Source organism: Ambystoma mexicanum, chromosome 5p (genome assembly GCF_040938575.1).
Source record: "Ambystoma mexicanum isolate Mex_15411 chromosome 5p, UKY_AmexF1_1, whole genome shotgun sequence".
In the NCBI taxonomy this organism is placed as follows: Eukaryota; Metazoa; Chordata; class Amphibia; order Caudata; family Ambystomatidae; genus Ambystoma; species Ambystoma mexicanum.
In genome coordinates this window covers 104,696,835-104,714,815 of record NC_090930.1, presented here as the reverse complement: position 1 = coordinate 104,714,815, position 17,981 = coordinate 104,696,835, and the positions used below count along the sequence as shown (strand labels likewise).

Below are 17,981 nucleotides of genomic sequence, written 5' to 3'. Positions count from 1 at the left end.
CACATGTTTACTATGGCCTTATAAATTAAAGGATTGGTCATTATCGCGGGATAATGACTGCTCCCAAATTAAGGCCCTGGTCGATGAGGCTATTAGAACATCGTTCTCATGTCAATAGAGATTTTGTAATTTTGAAATAACTAGGATGTGGTTATAAGGTAAGCATTGGTTAACCTAAACAGTTTTAACATGATTTTGCTTTAGGTGCAGCTTTAAAGTGAATGGGTTTTCTTTAGAAAAGTGAAAACATTGTTGAATGTTTTCCCTTTCCCTTTGTTGTGTTAAATTAGGTTGGAGTATTGTCTTGATATAAATTGTGGATTGCTGTTTCATGAATGCAGAGACAGGCTTTACTGGTTCCCTGGATGCTTCTGAGGTCAGAATGTCTTAAATGCAGTCAATACCAGCAGTTATTGACTGCACTCCAAAGATTTTGGTTGGCAGAGAGGTCAATGATGACTTCCCTGTGCTAATACTACTTAATCAAGGGAGGTTTAAAACTATCCAATTTTTTGTACTTGCAATCCCAACTATTACAATGGTCATATGAAACCGCAGTGAGCTGTTGTCCAGAAAAAGTCCAGATAATATCAGTCAGACCACGTATCATCCCTGAACGATTTGAACTCTTTATTTGTGTAGTAATCCTTTCATAACTTTGAGGCGATATACCCTGAGGTAGCATGCTGACCCTGTAGGTAATGGCCCTCCGACCCAAGTTAAGAGCCTAAGTGCATAGAGGGCCCTTTACGATGGTGGCAGTACCGTTGCCAAAAGGGTTGGCACGCAGCCAATGGGCATACCACCATAATCATCCGTGTAGTTCCCTGCAAGGATGCTAATGTTTTTATTAAAAAGAAAAGAAATAAAGTTACCTTTCTTGCACGGTGCCTCGCAGTGCTGCTGACAGCAAGTCCATTTTCCATGTTGATGACCTCAACGTCATCCACTGGAAAATGGCCTGATCTGACAGCTGCAATGCATGGCACCGGGCTGTGCAGCCATGGTAGGGTCCTTTTTTCATATCTATAAAACAAATGACAACATTAGCCCCCATGTAGGAAACTACATGGGTGCTAAGGTGAAAGATGAGCGGGATGGGAAGGGAAGTGCCCTACAGCAATGAAAATACTCGGAGGATGGGCTTTACTTAGTTAATACAGCCCGCGTTCTGAGCATTTTCACTGGCTTACGGCAGTGCGCAGGGTGCTAATGAAATATATGTCCTGTTACACTTGTCTTGGAAGAATTCTTTTTTCATCAATTAAGTTGACCTAAGATTCCACCTAGACATAAAATCATCCTGGACACCAATGAAAAAGTGGTCCACACATGCAAATTGCAATTCCTTTGTTTTCGGAACAGTAATTCTCAAGTTTGAGGTTTATTTTACTTTTTGCTGCAAATAGTGCCTTTAATACCATTTTTCGTTGGTAACATTGGTGCAGTAACTGATCAAACTGGCCCAATTTGCCCAAACAACTGGTCCTCACTAGAATATTGGGGCAGGTGTTTTGGCTTGTCCAACTTCCCTACAGGCTGGACCGAGAGGCCAACCCAAAGAGCTTTCATTCACAGGTTCAAATTCCTGAATGTACGACTCAGTCTGTTATCCTTCAGGTGTTGCTAAAATCAGTGCTATGCAGCGGATAATGATGCAACTTACATTTAAATGCCTCAGTACAATTCAGTTTTTGGTGTGTGCTATCTGTGCAGTTATTATTACTATCATGCACTTATTGACAATGTATGGCTTAAATGTCCCACAGGTAACAATTCATGTTTTTGGAGTTCAGAAGTTCCTGTAGCTCAGATGTTTACACAATGTGGTTCTTGTCAGATGTTTTGGACTCCAACTCCCGTCACCCCAAGGCAGCATATTCAAAGGTGGGAATCATGGGAATCATAGTTCAAAACAGCCTCAGGCCGAAGATCCCTGCTGTAGGGACACCTCGAAAGCTCTGTCAGAGGATCTGTGCTTGCTCTGCCTTAGCTGGTGCTGACTGCGCAGATTCTGCTGCACTGCGGGTGCTGGTGGTGCTGCATCAGGGGGGCCAAAGCACATCAATGTGGGGTACAAGTTTACCTGCAGGCGCCTTGAGAATCTCCTCTCCCTATTTCAAAGATGTTCGTTATCTACCAGGTGGAGCACATGCATAGGGCCTGAATTCCTGTCTGCAAGTGTTGGTAATACAATGACAGTGCAAGGCCAATCGTGAATCCAAAATATGCCTGGGGCATACCCCTGCCCCTGTAAAAAAGGGACTTGCCCTATTTCACTGCACTTCCTGCAGATTTGACAGGCATGCATTTAATATTACAGAAAAGGCCGTGTGGTTCCTACCATAATTCCAAGTTGAGCCCACTGCAGGGTGGGGGGGGGGGAGGTGCCATTCGTTGTTAAGTCAATGCTTAAATGAAAATGTCTGAGATAGGTAGATGTACATTGTGAAAATGCATTGACAGGCATAACTCTGAAAGGAAGGTCAGTGCAAAGAACTTGTGCAATGGCTGTTTCATTAGGGAGGAGGGGCAGCAGGTGGCGGGCGGCGCTTGTCTGCTTAAAACAAAGATTGAACTGTTTTGAAAAAAAGAAAAACATAGCCTGAAAGAGCTGGACACAATTAAATGCAAGTTATGTCTTGTTCCGCTTCAATAACCGCAGTGAATAAAACCACAATTTTCAAAGGTTGAAAACGTCCCAGTGCGGGAATCAAATGTATTACTATTAAGGCAGTGTCATGATCGATCAGGAATATAATACTCTACACAGGGATCAGTGGGGGTGAACCAGTTGTATTCAGGATTGAAACCAAGCAAAAGAGGGATACAGAAAATGTGTTGGTATTTAGCATTCTGAGTGTGTGTCAGTACAGGTAATGCCTGTGTCTAATTATCCTTACTAGACGTAGACCAGTACTCCCTGGCCAGATTCCTTAGTTCTATATCTTAGGTTCACTTCACCTAGGGCATAACGGATCAAGGTCAGGGTGTGAGAAACTCCTACAGGATCTAGTGGCATCCTGCTAAATCATTACAAGGAAACATCTTAAAACCTGGCTCTTGAGTGCTCAAGAGACCGAACGCTTAAGATACACCAATGAAGCAATTGAAACATTACCAATAATTGAACGGTTCACCGGCAGACACACTAGAGAGATGCCCTACCGACCCCTGACAATCGTCTTTCTATAACACAATGCGTTGCACTCAGAAAACAATAAAAACTAGAAGACATGTCATCAAGGCACCACCAAATCCTGAAGAGGCAGCCTTGCCTGTCTCCCACAACTTTAATCCTCAACACACAACATATTTACACATCGACCACTAAAGTCAAACACTTATCACAATAATGCAACTGACATCAAGACCAATCATTTGAAAGGACTGCGGCTCACCCAGGAAAAATGGCCGCCATCGACTAACCCTCAATTTCTCTCCACCCTACTCAACACATGAAAGATGACCATCTCCAAGACTTATGAGAATCATAAACTTACACATTTAACTGCAACTGACATACTCAGCCCCTGGTCAAGAAAAGTCCACAACTGCATCTCATTTCCCACTGGAAACTAAATCCTTTGATATCTCGGTCATTTCACGCTTAGAAAGCTCATACGCAACCAGAGCTCTGGGTACTTGTGATTTGCAACTTCAACAGAAAGCACTACAATCTTGCCTTTCCTTCTCCGCCCGACTAACCAAACCTACCCACTCACTTCCGGATCATCCAATGCGTGTGGAGACCAGGCAAATGACAGCATTGCATGGTAAATATACCAATAGCACAAGATAAAAACATTCCCTTTTCTTCTTCGTATCCTCAATAGATCCAGATGTGATATAACCAGGGTGCAGGTGTAGAAGATGGACACGGTCTAATTCATGCATACAAGTAGCATCTAGTGAAGATTAATGTAACCTCTGCCAGCTTCCATTCTGTCAGTGTTGGTGGTTTTGCAAGCCTGTTTGAGCTGTATTACTGAATAGTAGTACTCCTTCCCCTCCCCTCCCTTTCACCTTTTTTCTCTCCTCCCAATACCCTGTTCCTTGCTTCTCTATCTTCCCTGTCTCCCCATGATCTCCATCCTCCCTACTTCTCCCGCAACTCTCCATGCTCTCTCCCTTTTCTCCGCCCCTCGCCCTCCTTTCTTCTTCATTCTCAAATGCAAATTGTTCCACATGCTGTTTTCCTGGTTTGAATCATGCATACTGTTATTGCTTCTATGTTCCTTGTTTGTTGTTTCTGGGTTGTTAAACTGTAAAGAGCTTTGGATTAAAGCGCTATATAAATAATAATAAAATACAAAATACAAATACAAATAAGAATGCTTAGGTTTTTGCTAAGGTTTTTTTGCTCAGGTTTTTCTATGAGCTTTTAATGAAGCTATTGAAATGTGAGTGTTTTATCTGTTATGAACGTGCAAGCACACATTACCTTTGCTTCTACTGGAGGAATCTAACCAAATTGATAAAGATGAACAGACGAAAGTTGGGAACATTGGCTTGTCACTAACCACATTGTCATTGTTGCATAGTTAATCATATACTGGTTTGTCAACTCTCCTAATGGCACACTTGGATGATTTTGAAAGATTTTGGTTGATATTTAAGAGCTTTTCATTGAAGTCACTGTGACAATAATGGCTGCATGATTATTTATATTTTTTCTCTATTTACAGCTGATTTTAATCTGACTGTCCAGCAAGATGTTACCGGCAGATGGAAAAGTTCTGTGGTTCTCCCGTGCTCCTATTCACCGGCAGATCACACGCCGCACACCGTCACTTGGCTTTACAATGGAAGGAGAATTTTTGAAAGAGATGATACAGGGGATCACACTTTAATAACGAGGTACAGAGGTAGACTCAGTCTCCCAGAGGACCTGCAGGCGGGTGATGTGTCCCTCAACATCCTGAACCTCGAGACCGACGACAGGGGGGCGTACACTTGTAAAGTGACTTTGGGATTAAAAAGTACCTCTGGCCGAACCTCCAAGGAAGATAACATTCATCTAGATCTTGTGATGGGTAAGCAAGTCACAATGATTGCCTTGTCTCTAATAATCTTTGACTGCACCTATAAAAAACTGCATTTGAAGTAAAATTTCCGGAAAGTCTATTTGTATTTATTTTATGTCCACTGTATAAGGTCAGTCTTAAGAATACAAGGACGTTATACTTTTCTTATATTTTCAATAACAGTTGATTCAGAACTATTTGTGCTTGGTTCCCCCAAACTTCACTACTGGTTCACTAGGAAGTGTGATCTATCTATTAGACAATTCATAATTTTCAAGTAGTGTGAAATTGTTACATGTGTCGGGCATGTGTCCTGGAAACATTTGCCGAGCCAGCAATTCAGAGGCAGCTATGTTGGTAGTCCCAGAAGGCACCTTGCATTGTTTGTTGGGTTGAAATAGGCTACACCATGAAGTGTGGATCCTCTTTCATCCCAACACCATGTTAAAGGAAGAGCTAGGGAGAAGAAAAATGATCATTGGGAAACCTACCAGTTTAGCAGGAATAAACAACAAGTTGTACAGTACAGAGTAGAGTGCATTCCTATTTGAAAGGAGATCATATTTACGATACAGCATATTATAGCAAAAACATCTTTTAAAAAAATAGAATAAAAGAGATATTGGAGACACAGAAAGCAGTGCAGACTGTGTTAAGCATAGGATGTACCATGGTGATAGGGGATAGTGTTTGAAACAGAGGTCAAGGTGGGTATTTGGTTGGATCTATGTCCATTTCCCCAAACTCGGGCTGCTCCAATTTAAAAACAAAAATGGGAGCATCAAATAATTCTCACCTGAGACCTAAGGTTGATTGCTGGGGATTCCAAAGGGCTTGGAGTTTTAACTACTTAGGTAATTTGTTAAAAAAGCAACCGTGAGTTAAGCAGACTACTGCAAGGCAAATTTTAGATTTATAGGGGGCCCCTTATGTGCCTTGAGCCTTGGAGTGATGAGTTCCTGCTTGCAGTAGCCCACGATTAGTACTGCAGCGTGACCTTGGATGGGCCTAAGTTGGTATGTCAGTTGTTCAGTAATGCCTAGGTGCTTAGAATAACATTAGTCAAGTGTGTCCAGGTCCGTTGCCCTGAATCAAATCAATAGTTTCAGCCATCTGTAAGAATGTGATGGTCTTATGCAACATGTTATGCTTGAAGTAGGCATTGTGAGGGATTACATCTTTTTCCAGTCTGCATAAGATCTAGGTTCTTAAGAATTTGGCTGAGCTTGGGGTGCCTTGGAAATCTGGCCATTGAAAAAAGATGTTGCAAGGGACGGTATTGCCATAAATTAGGAATTCAGACTTTAAAGAATTTAGGTGAAGGTTATTTATACTCAGCCACTCATGTACTACTTTGATGAAATTTGGTACCTTGGTCAGTGTTATTTCTATTTATATGTAAGCTTATGTGTGCATGGTAGGCATAGAGCAGGAAATCGTGATAACACTGGTTTAGAATGGCCACCAACCATCTAATATAAGCATTACATTGCCATGGGGAGAGTGGCAAGTCAAAACATTACTTTGTAGGAGTTACATTATTAGATGAACCCTCAGAATTGTAACCAACACTTACAATGTAATATATGTTTAATTAAACCATAAAACGATGTACTCTATAACAAATAACACAAAACAATAGATATTAAATAACATTAAAGCTAATAGTCAGGAAAGTAAAAAATACACAACATTTCATTCATGTTCACCTGATTGCATACTAACACCCTACACACCCTTGTTAGCTGCTTGATTCTGAGCATCCTAATGGAAAGGTGACTACAGCATTACAAGCAGAATTAACTTGCGCAACCTACAGCAAACCACCTCACTCTTACAAATCCCACTTTTTGAAATTGTAATAGAGAAGCAAATTAAATGTAAAGTTTTGCAATCATTAGAGATGGGCAGTTCTGGAGAATTCCAATATCCCCCGTAAAGGAGATCCTTAAGTGCCCCCACCCTTCATAGCTATTTTGGCATAGATTTACATTCCAGTAGTAAGTCCAACACATACCGTTAATCCACAATTACCACAAGAATGTGTTATGTCCACTTCTCTTGTTACTGCCACATTTTCACATCTTTTATTTTAATTGAGATATTCCTAACAAAAATCAAGATATGCACACCCCCAATTGTAAACCCCCCTCTGCCTCCCTCTCTAAGATTCCCCCTCATATGAGACATTCTTTAAGACTTCAATCAGTGCAACTTGTTCATCTTTCCCAGACAAAGATAATTTACTCTGAATAATAAAAAGACCACCACTGCTGAACAAATCAATAGCTCTACAGTAACTTCTCAAGACCAGAAAGAAATACTGCGACGACCGAATCACAATAGCCACCAACACCCAGAAAGAACTATTCTACATCATAAATTAGATGAGAAACCCACCGGGATGCAAAAACACACCAGTACCTTCACAAAAACTATGCAACAACCTTGTGGACCACTTCAAAAATAAACTCACAGACATACAGTGGGAAAATAGAAAGCAGACCTGTCGACCAGACCATGCACCATGCACCTCCGACCCTGGAACCACAGAATAAGCTGCAAAGATTCACACAATTATCAGTAGAGAGATTCATAAAGCTGGTGAAACTTAGCACTAAATCAGGATCACTAATGGACCCCTGCTCACCAGATATCTATCCTCACAAACGGCCCACCATTGGAATGCCACAGAAACCTCTTCAACCAGTCGTTCTCAACGGGTAGAGTACTGCGGTCTTTCAAATCTGTGTACATCTGTGTACATTCAAATCTGTGTACAACCACTCCTCAAGGATACTATGGGCAATGTGAAAGACCTCTCTAATTACAGACCAATTTCAAACATCCCCTACCCAGCAAAACTGCTAGAAACCTATGTCTATGAACAAACACTGCAACATGTAGAAATAAACCAGCTATTGGACCAGGCACAAGTCAGCTTCAGACCTATGAGAGGGATGGAGACGGCACTTCTCTCTATCTGGGATGACCTACGGATGACCTAAAGACCAATGCAGAGTCCAACACAAACTCTGTGCCGATAGTACGTGACCTCTCAGCAAGGTTCAACACAGTCAACCACAAAATCCTAATCAGGAGACTGGACGAAATAGGGATCACCAATATGGCACTGCTGTGGATTATTCGCTTCTATCCCGAAAGAACTGAAACAGTATGGATGAAACCATTCAAATCAGTGCTACGGGTCACCACCTGTGGAGTACTTCAAGGATCCACCCTATCCCAACTCTTCAACATCTACTTAACCCCACTAATCACCCTCATCAAAAGGCATGGCCTCACTTGCTACAACTATGCAGAGGAGACCCAAATTGACGATGCACAAGAGAAGAACACAATGCTGGTAGACTATCTGAAAGAACTCTACAATTGGATGAACACAAACAGCCTCAAACTGAACCTGGGCAAAACCGAAATCATGATCATATCCAAAAACCAGGAAAGCAACCAATATATTCCATGGCCAAAAGAACAAGGAACAGCGTCCACACCATCAAAAAAGTCAAACACCTGTAATCCTAATGGACAATGAGCTAACACTAGAACCACAAGTAAACACAATAATCAAGAAATGCTTCATACAATCCAAAAAATCCTAGCATTCCTCTCCTTTACACACAAAACACTAGCCATCATTTCCTTGATCATGACCAGGATAGACTACGCCAACAGCCTTTACATCGGAATGCCAGACTCCTTCTAAAACTCTCACGAAGAGACTACATCACTCCTGCGCTAAAGATGCTACACTGGCTGCCAGTCAAAAAACAAATCACATTCAAAGCAATGTGCCTGACGCACCGAGCAATCCATGGCGTAGGAGCAGAATTCCTTCAAAACAAAATCACCATTGACCAGCCAAACAGAACAGTCAGATCCAAGAACGACATCCACCTGGAACCTAAACAATACATAAGGAAAAAACTTGGTAGATCAGCATTTTCTTGCCTAGCTGCAAAAATCTGGAACTCCCTCCCGGGAGACATACGAACCATGAAGGACCACCTAAAATTCAGAAAACTACTAAAAACCTGGCTGTTCAACTCAGAATGGACGAAAATGAATGAGCAACACCTACACCCATTGGAATGAACACACATGTCACAAGACAGAGGACTAAAGCGTACAACAACAAGTGCAGGGAGGTGGAGAGACTCTGAGTGGGAGGGGGACCCGGCTCCCCATGGAGGGCCTTAACGGAGGCAAAGGAGAGAGATGGGAGAACCCTAGATTGAACGATAGACAGAGGGGATGAGAGTTGAGGAGAAAGAGTGACGACCTAACAGAAAAACCACGGGGACCAGGCAATTCAAGGGCACAGGGAAGAGGTCCTGCTGCCCCCTGCGCCCCTTCTACCTCCTCTCAATGGGCCCAGATAAGAGATGACGTCTGCACACCGGGATATGCCAGGGGCCCAAGCAGTGTAGAAATCCATTAGAGGTGGAGGGGGTGGGTGGAGGATGCATCACCAATAAATAGCCTGCAGGCAACCCACAACCCTGCACAGAGTATAGGAGGGAGACTCCCCCAAGCACACCACAATACGCAACACCAACAGGGAAGTGTATCACAGGTGGCAAAAGCGGAGGAGGTGTGATGGAGTGCCACCAATAACCAACGCACACAAAATCTCATCCCCCTTCTTACACCTCTTAAATTCTAAACATAACACAACCATACCTATATTGCACACAAAAAACACACACACACACACATCACTACACCACAGCAATGAAACAAACCACATATACAGCCTGATTCATGGAATAATTTGCGTGAAAAACGCAGATTTGCGTGTCTTTCTGCCCGAAAATTCCCGTACTTCAAACAGGGATTTTCTGGCAGAAAGGCACGCACATCTGCGTTTTTCACGCAAATAATTCCATGAATCAGGCAGATAGCCTCGAACAACAGCACATGACAACTATCGACAAAAAAAAAAGAACATCTACGCTCAGCGAACGTGTAAACCGAACTGAAACTGCCAAAAGCACCTCACAGCTCTCTTGCGCTTTTCTCGCTCAGTCCAACTAATTTACCATAACCTCTTGCTTTTCAGATCCCCCAGAGCGTCAGGGCACCACTCAGGTGGTGAAAGTGCGCAGTATAAATATCCTTTAACATAACATAACCATCTTTAGGTATTATAAAAAAAACGTTGAATTTCTTTCCTTGGATGGTATCAAATGGCAAACACGTTTCTGCCTCCTGGTCGCACACCGGAACCAGAGGTATTTAGGATCTCTAGGCTTCTACCCAGGTTGTACAAAATACCTCTACATTCCTTTTCAAAATGATAAATAGGCATTACATTTGTTTGGGACTTTCCTTTTTTACATCATATCATTGGACATAGGCATTTGCAAAATTGAGCAATTTCCGTTTTTACATTTTTGTGAAACTATGTACTATTTGTTTGCCAATTTCAAGGAAAATGACTACATCTTGCATAATTAATCAAATGTGTAAAGATTGCATTTATGGAAAAGAAAGTTAGCAAAAAGAGCTTTTACTGGTTGGTACAAAATGTTTTAAACTCCTTTGAAATGGACTGAAAAAACATTTATTATGCTTAATTTTTCAGTAAACCTAACAAATGGCTTTTAATAGAGTTGTTCATTCACTTAACAAGAAATCAAATCGGTGAATTAAGTATTTCTGGAGAATCATTCAATGACTAAGTAGGGATTCCATACAGGACCTCTCCACATATTTCCACTTATTTTGCAAGAAAGAAAATTAACAAAACATCCTTTGCTGGTCTGCATTGCAGAATTACTCAACACGCTATGTGAAATCTCTTTACTTTTCCACTCCCTACCCATAAGCCACTGATCGCTGCAAGGCCACACCTTACAAACAAGAAACCAACATATGGCTGTGTACAAGAACAACCGAAGCCCGGGCAGGGAAGTTAGCTGAGGGCCAACGCTTTTGTCTTGGAAGCAAGACAACGCAGAGCAACACATGTTTGAATCCCAGTCCTCCACTTTACTTAGAGACTGGTCTCTGGTGTTAAGCGGGTAATAACATATTACTTAATTAACCATACAGGCCTAGATAAATCAGGGACCAACACCCAGAAAAGTCAGTACTAAGCTAGATCAGCCTACCAGACAGTTGAGGGAATCATAAACAATTAGGTTGTGCACACCTGCTGCAAGATAAACTATCTGTTACAACAGATGAAAAGCAGAATTTAAATAACTCACCCATCTGACAGTGATCAGGTGGCTATTGTGGGTAAATGCACCACCCATGACAATCACCCTTACATTCATCACTAAATGTATTGTGCTAATCAAACACTAATCCACCAAAAGCGCTCACACCCACTATAGCTACATTCACACCCTGTCATGTAGCAGTGTTAAAGGATTGCGCACATGTCATTTATTCTGCATCTCACTAGGAAAAGGCGGGAGCTGTAGAACAAGATTCTAAAGAATGGGAGACATGTGTGTCTTGATCTATTACTCTGCGATGCCTCCGTTTATGCTAAACTGTCTCCGAATCTGCAAAGGTCCCTGTGGACACACCTCTCCGGAATATGCCTAACAACGATGACCTTCACATGCTCTGCTTCATGTCATGACTCAGCTAAAGGGCTTTATCAAGCTGAACAGTAACACCCCATGTTATGCTACAATGAAAGGTGTACATTATAGACACACACACACTGACCCAGTTTTGACGAGATGTCCACAGACCTTGCAGCTGGCATTTCCCACTTTGTCTAAAAAAAATGAAAAACAAAAGTTCTGTTTGTTCATGTTCCACTTTACCCAAAAGAAAAGTGTCTATATTTTACCCAACTCCCAATTATTTCCATGTCCCTAGAATACTTCACAAATGCCTGACAGTCCTGAAAACCCATCCTTTCTAATAGTGGACACTTTTGAAACGTACCCCGATCACGAAACAAGGAAATCCAAATACTCAAGGAATCTTTAAGTCGTTCACTTACTGGTTTCGATTGATAAATCACCTTAACTTCTGTGTGGTCTTACATTTCAATGCAGTTGAGAATATAACTTCAATGTAACTTAAATGTACACCCTATTTCACATGGAAAAATAAAGAGGAGACTTTAACCAGCCCACAGGTGTCCATGGGAATTGTGTTTCCCTTTTTGGTATCGCCTTTTCTAGCCCCTTTAAGGACTAAACTATTGTGAAGATGCTGAAGCCAAGGTAAGTACGCACTTTTCACTTATTGGTACATAAATTCAGGAGCGCAAACCCCCAGCTTCACTTTCTCTCCCTGCTGGCCACTCAACTGAAATTCAGGAACACTTGAAAACATCAACACCCCACACGTTCCACATTCACCTTCTTACTCATACAAAGCCACATACCTCTCCTCCTTCTCTCTCACCTAATCTCCTCACTGTCGCCACTCTACACAAATTTGACAGTTGCCCCTCCTTCATCCTCACTGCTCCCTTCATCACTTTGTCAATATATATCAGCTTTCTGTACAAAGTATCTCCTTTATTTCTCACTATACCCTTCTTAAACCTCACCCAGACCCGTCCTTAATTTCCACCCCTTTCGTCCTCCTCTTCTCATTTGCACTCCTCAACCACCCTTCCTTTTTGCTGTCCACCTTCTTCCTTGTGTACTCCAACCACAATCAGTCCCTTTAGCTCACGTCATCGAAGAAGGCACCACTCTGGTATTTCCGCTCCTTCCCCTCATCAATTGAATGGACTCACACCAGTGGCAGAATTAAGTGACATTCTGTGCGCTAACAAGTGTTCCCTCACTGCCTCCTTTTTGTCAATGACACACACCGCTGCCAACCTGATCAAATCCATAATGTACCTATTTACTCTCTCCACTGCACCGTTACTCTCAGGATGATAAAACGCTGTTTTCTTGTGGACAATTCCACACCCCCACAAAATCAATTGAACCACACTCCCTACAAATTGCCTCCCATTATTGGTCCTAATGCTTGTCGGCAAACCCTCTCTTGCAAATATCTCGTCCAGGAAGGCGACGACAGCTGCCCCATCAGCATCTCTCACCACTTTATATTCGACCCATTGTGACAGAATATCAACCAGAACTATTATAAACTCCTCTTGGCCACTGGCCATCTCCACGGGTCTGAACACGTCCACTGCCAGCACCTCCCAAACACCACAGGGCACCATACCTCGTCTAAGGTTTGCAAATGTGCCACTTCTCCATTTACAGCCTTGTAAAACTCGATTCAACCTCTGCTCCACTTCGCGGTCGAACCCAAGCCACCAGTAATCCCCTCTTAACACTGCTTTGGTCTTGGAAAAACCCAGGTACCCTTCATGGGCTACCCTTTTCTCTCACCGATGCAGTTACAACTGCCCTGCCCGACCTATAAAATATGTTGTTCTTAACAATCAATTAGTTTCTCACCTCCCACTAAGCCCTCTCATCATTTTTCAACCTTTATTTGCTTGCCATCTCTGACAGCGTATACTGTATTGCCCGCACCATTCCTTCCTTGTCACCCAAGGTCCTTTTTCATTCTTCCTTTCTGACTACTCCTTCAAGTGTAACAAACACCATATATGCTATCTCTAGCCTTTTTTTTCCTCTTTACCACCGAACTTGGATAGTTGATCTGCCCATAGGTTATCTTTACGCAGAATAATTTCAATTTTAAATGAATGACATTGCATCTTTGGCAGCGAACCGGCCACTCTCCTTGATACTTTATCCAAATATTTTACACGAATATGGCCTTCAAGGCCGAAACATGTTTGGGGATGCTTGTGGTCTCATGCAGAAGGGATGTGAGCAAGTAGTTGCGGCTGGACTGCCCCTTTTGGTGTGGGACCAAGCCTGATTTGCATATGGTCTTTCCCCTTTTGTAATGGCTTGGCAGCCAAAGAACAATGGTCTGGAGGGTTGCCCAGAGCAATGCCATAGGTTACGATTATTCTAAACCTTCCAGCCATCACCTCCTTTGTTTTGCTTCAAGGGTCTATGATCAATCCACAAAATGAAGCTTGCCCCCCACACAAAGGTTTGACATTTCTCAGCTGCCCAGTGACAAGCTAGCGCTTCTTTCTCTAGACCAGAATATATTTTCTCTGCATCCTGTAACACTCTCGAGGAATGGCTAATGACCTCTTGAGCTCCATGCTCTCCCACATGAGATAATACAGCTGCTATGCCAACATCACTGGCATCAACCATTATTATTGACCTCCTCCTAGTGTCAATCTCCTCAAGTGTTTTTGCCATGTCTATCTTTTTTTTTATTTCTTGGAACTCTCTTATGCTCCCTTCATTCCAAAGAAAATCCACACCCTTCTTCAACAATTTCTTCATCTCTCACACCTTATCAGCAACATTCTTAATACACTTTTGGTAGAATTCAATCATCCCCAAGAATAAAGGCAACTGCCCCTTTGTTTTGTGTGACTCAATATGCCTGATACCCTCCACCATTTCCCTTTTGGGTTTGACCCCTTATACTAATATATCGTGCCCCAAGTACTCTACCACCTGTTTTCTGAAAACACATTTCTCCTTCCTAAGGGTAATACCCTTCACTTCCATAATATCTAAGACCCATCCTAGCATATTATCATGCTCCTCCATTGGCTCCCAATGATGAAGTCATATTGGAAACAGAAGACACCCCTCAGACCATCAAACAACTTGTACACCGCTTTTTGGAATACAGAAGACGCTATACAAGGCCGAACGGCATTCTCCGAAATTGAAAAACACCATGTGATATGAACGTGGTTACATTTCTGGACTCCTCTTCCAGCTCAACTTGGTGATAAAATGATGCCATGTCCAACTCAGTAACGCTATTACCACCACATTTAAGGGCTGGCTCTATTATGCTTTGGGGCAGAAAGTGTCAAGTTTTACCTCCAGCTTTTTGCTGGAGGTGAAAATCCTGCTTTCTGCCCGTTTTGGGCTCTATTAGCAGGATGCAAATAGCGCCATAAAAACCCCATTGGGTCTATTTGACCCAATGGTGAAGGGGCAATAACTGCCCAACTGCTACTCATGATCCGCTAATAGCGACCGACTGATTAACGGCAGCACAATTTGTGCTGGCAGTATCCCAGTGGTATTACCGCTGGGATACCACTAGACTCGTGATGAGGCTCTTTGTATAAACTTTTCCTTTCCCAATCATTGCTAGCATGTGTACCATGTTCAGAAGAGTGTGTCTCTCAACCACCACACACTGATTCAACTCCCACAGATCAACCCACGATCGCAATTCGCTGCTTGATTTCTTAAACACCATTAACGGTGAAATCCATTCCACACTCCCAGCTCTCTCAATTATCCCCATATCACACAATTTCTTCAGCTCATCCTTTACACCTTGCTGGAGGCATAATGGAACTGGATGAAGCTTTGCAGCTACTGGTTTCCTCCCACCTTTCAGAACAATTCGATGTTTCATTCCCTTCACCCTACCCATTTTATTTCTCAAATACACTCCTTTGACACTCACTTATTCTTTTCATGTGCCCTACGTGCAGGACTTGATCATCGGTGTTGGGGTCCAAATGAATTTCAAGTTTATGTTACTCCAGCCACCCCAACAACGTTGCTCCCTTTTTGGTTACATAAACCCTACCTTCTGCCTTGTGATCCTTAAATTTCAGTTGTGCAACAAATTAACCAAACAGTTTATTCCTGTCCAAATTATATACACCGGGTTTTATATCTAGGGCATGTCATTTCCCAATTTTTCCTTCTACAACCTCCTCGACCAACTTTCTTGACATCAATGAAATCTTAGCAGCGGCATCTGCCATCATTCAACCTCTCTACCCCTTCACCACGATGTCCGCGCAGGGACTTTCACACTCTTCATCATCCTTCCCACAACACATTTCTTTACCAGAGACATAGTAAAATGTACACAATAGGTAGCGAAATTCCCCCATTTTCGGCATCTAGAGAACATTACCTTCTGTCAGACCACATTTGAATTGTGTTGTGCCTTATGGTCGCTCACAGACCACACTCAAATTGTATTGTGCCCTATGGTCGCCTTCAGACCACATTTCAATTGTGTTGTGCCCTATGGTCGCTTTCAGACCACATTTGAATTGTGTTGTGCCTTACGGTCACCTTCAGACCACATCTGAATTGTGTTGTGCCTTATGGTCACCTTCAGACCACATCTGAATTGTGTTGTGCCTTATAGTCGCTCATCTGCGATCTGGCCGGTGCCTCTTGCTGCGCCTAGCCACACTGATACCTCCTAGTACCTAGGATGTTTTTCAGCCCACTCTGAACCTATCCACTCCTGCCTACCTCAGGCTAGGTCCACCCAATCTGACTGTGTCCTCCTCCTCACACAGCCCCGACCAGCGTACAATCATGCCCATAGCGTCCTGCAAGCTCAACGCGGCCACCACCACGCTGCTCACTCTCCTCGCAACACTCACTGCTCTCAAACTCTATACTCCCATCCATCCCCCCATACCCACACCACTAAGCCCACTCCCCTACCACATATCGCTATCGATACCACACTAACCATGCCACATCGCACACCATGTGTCGTAATTATACATAGACTAGAAAGACTTAGAGCTCGCACACAGACCACAGAACTTAGCACACTACCCCTTCCCACAGAATACATAAACTATAGACTGAGTTCTCGCACCACTTCCAAACGCTGCCCCCGCACGGGATACCCACTCTCCCCCAGTCCACCACCCACTAACCTCGCCACACCCCACAATACCACCTCACATAACATATCAGATACGACCACCACTCGCACTTCCACAAACAAACCACTCACACCTCACATCAAATGTGCCCTCCTCAATGTCAGATCTCTCCCAGCTCATGCACCTGATATTCATGACCTCATAACCAACAATAACATTGACCTATTAGCCATCACTGAAACATGGTTACATGAAGCATCAGGCCCCGCTGTTGCACTTGCACTACCACCTGGCTTCACCATACTCAGACAAGACAGGCCAGATCGAATAGGAGGCGGAGTAGCCGTCATCTACAAGGAGAACCTCCAGCTCCGACCTGTCAGTCACGCCTCGACCAACAACTCTGACCTCCTATCGGCCAAACTCACACTGTCACCCAACAGCACCATCAACATTCACCTACTATACCGCCCCCCAGGCATCACCACAGACTCCCAGGAAAACATCATTCACATCCTCAGCAATAATATCAAAAGCTCCACCAAAACCCTTCTACTAGGAGACCTCAATCTCGGATTTAACGATTCTAAGGACAAATCTGCAGGCACTCTCACCAAGGAACTCAATGACCTGGGCTTTACCCAAAAAGTAGAAAGTCCTACTCACATCAAAGGCCGCATTCTTGACTGGATTGCAGGCCATAACTGCCTCACCACTATCACCTCTAACTCCTCACTGCCCTGGACTGACCACACCTGCATCGAGTTCTCTATTCCTATCACCAAAAACCACAAAACTCTGACCCCTGCCAGCGCTGCACAAGTCAGAAGCTCTAAAAAACTCATAGAGGAGAACCTGCGCCCATACCTCAATACCCCTGAGTTAGCTCCCCCATTCGCTAATGACCCCAATATCCTAGCAGACATCTACAAAGATGTCATCACCAAAGCTATCAATGAAATAGCACCACTCGATTGGAAAAAAGAGAAGAAATCCCTACACACCAACTCATGGTTTACTGAAAAACTGCACTCAATGCGATCCCACAAAAGAGCAGCACTAAAAAACTGGCAATCTGACCCCTGCACCAATACCAAAAACAAATTCAATTTAATCTCTCCCCAATACAAGATAGCTATCACCGATGCCAAAGCCAACGCTTTCAACACACGTATCTCCAATGCCAAATCACACTCCAAAGAGATCTTTGCCATTTTTAATGAGCTCATCTCCCCCCCTAATACACCGGACGAAATAATCCAAGATGAAGC

At 43.1% G+C, this 17,981-nt stretch overlaps 1 protein-coding gene across 3 annotated transcripts in view; it reads left to right on the top strand.

The window, feature by feature from the left end:
* Positions 1–17,981, top strand: part of LOC138480763 (titin-like) — a 557,826-nt gene that overhangs the window by 228,339 nt on the left and 311,506 nt on the right. For all 3 annotated transcript variants that reach the window (XM_069612496.1, XM_069612497.1, XM_069612498.1), the window contains exon 8: positions 4,689–5,036. In XM_069612496.1, coding sequence (XP_069468597.1) covers positions 4,689–5,036 — 348 coding nt within the window. The remainder of the gene's footprint in view (positions 1–4,688; positions 5,037–17,981) is intronic.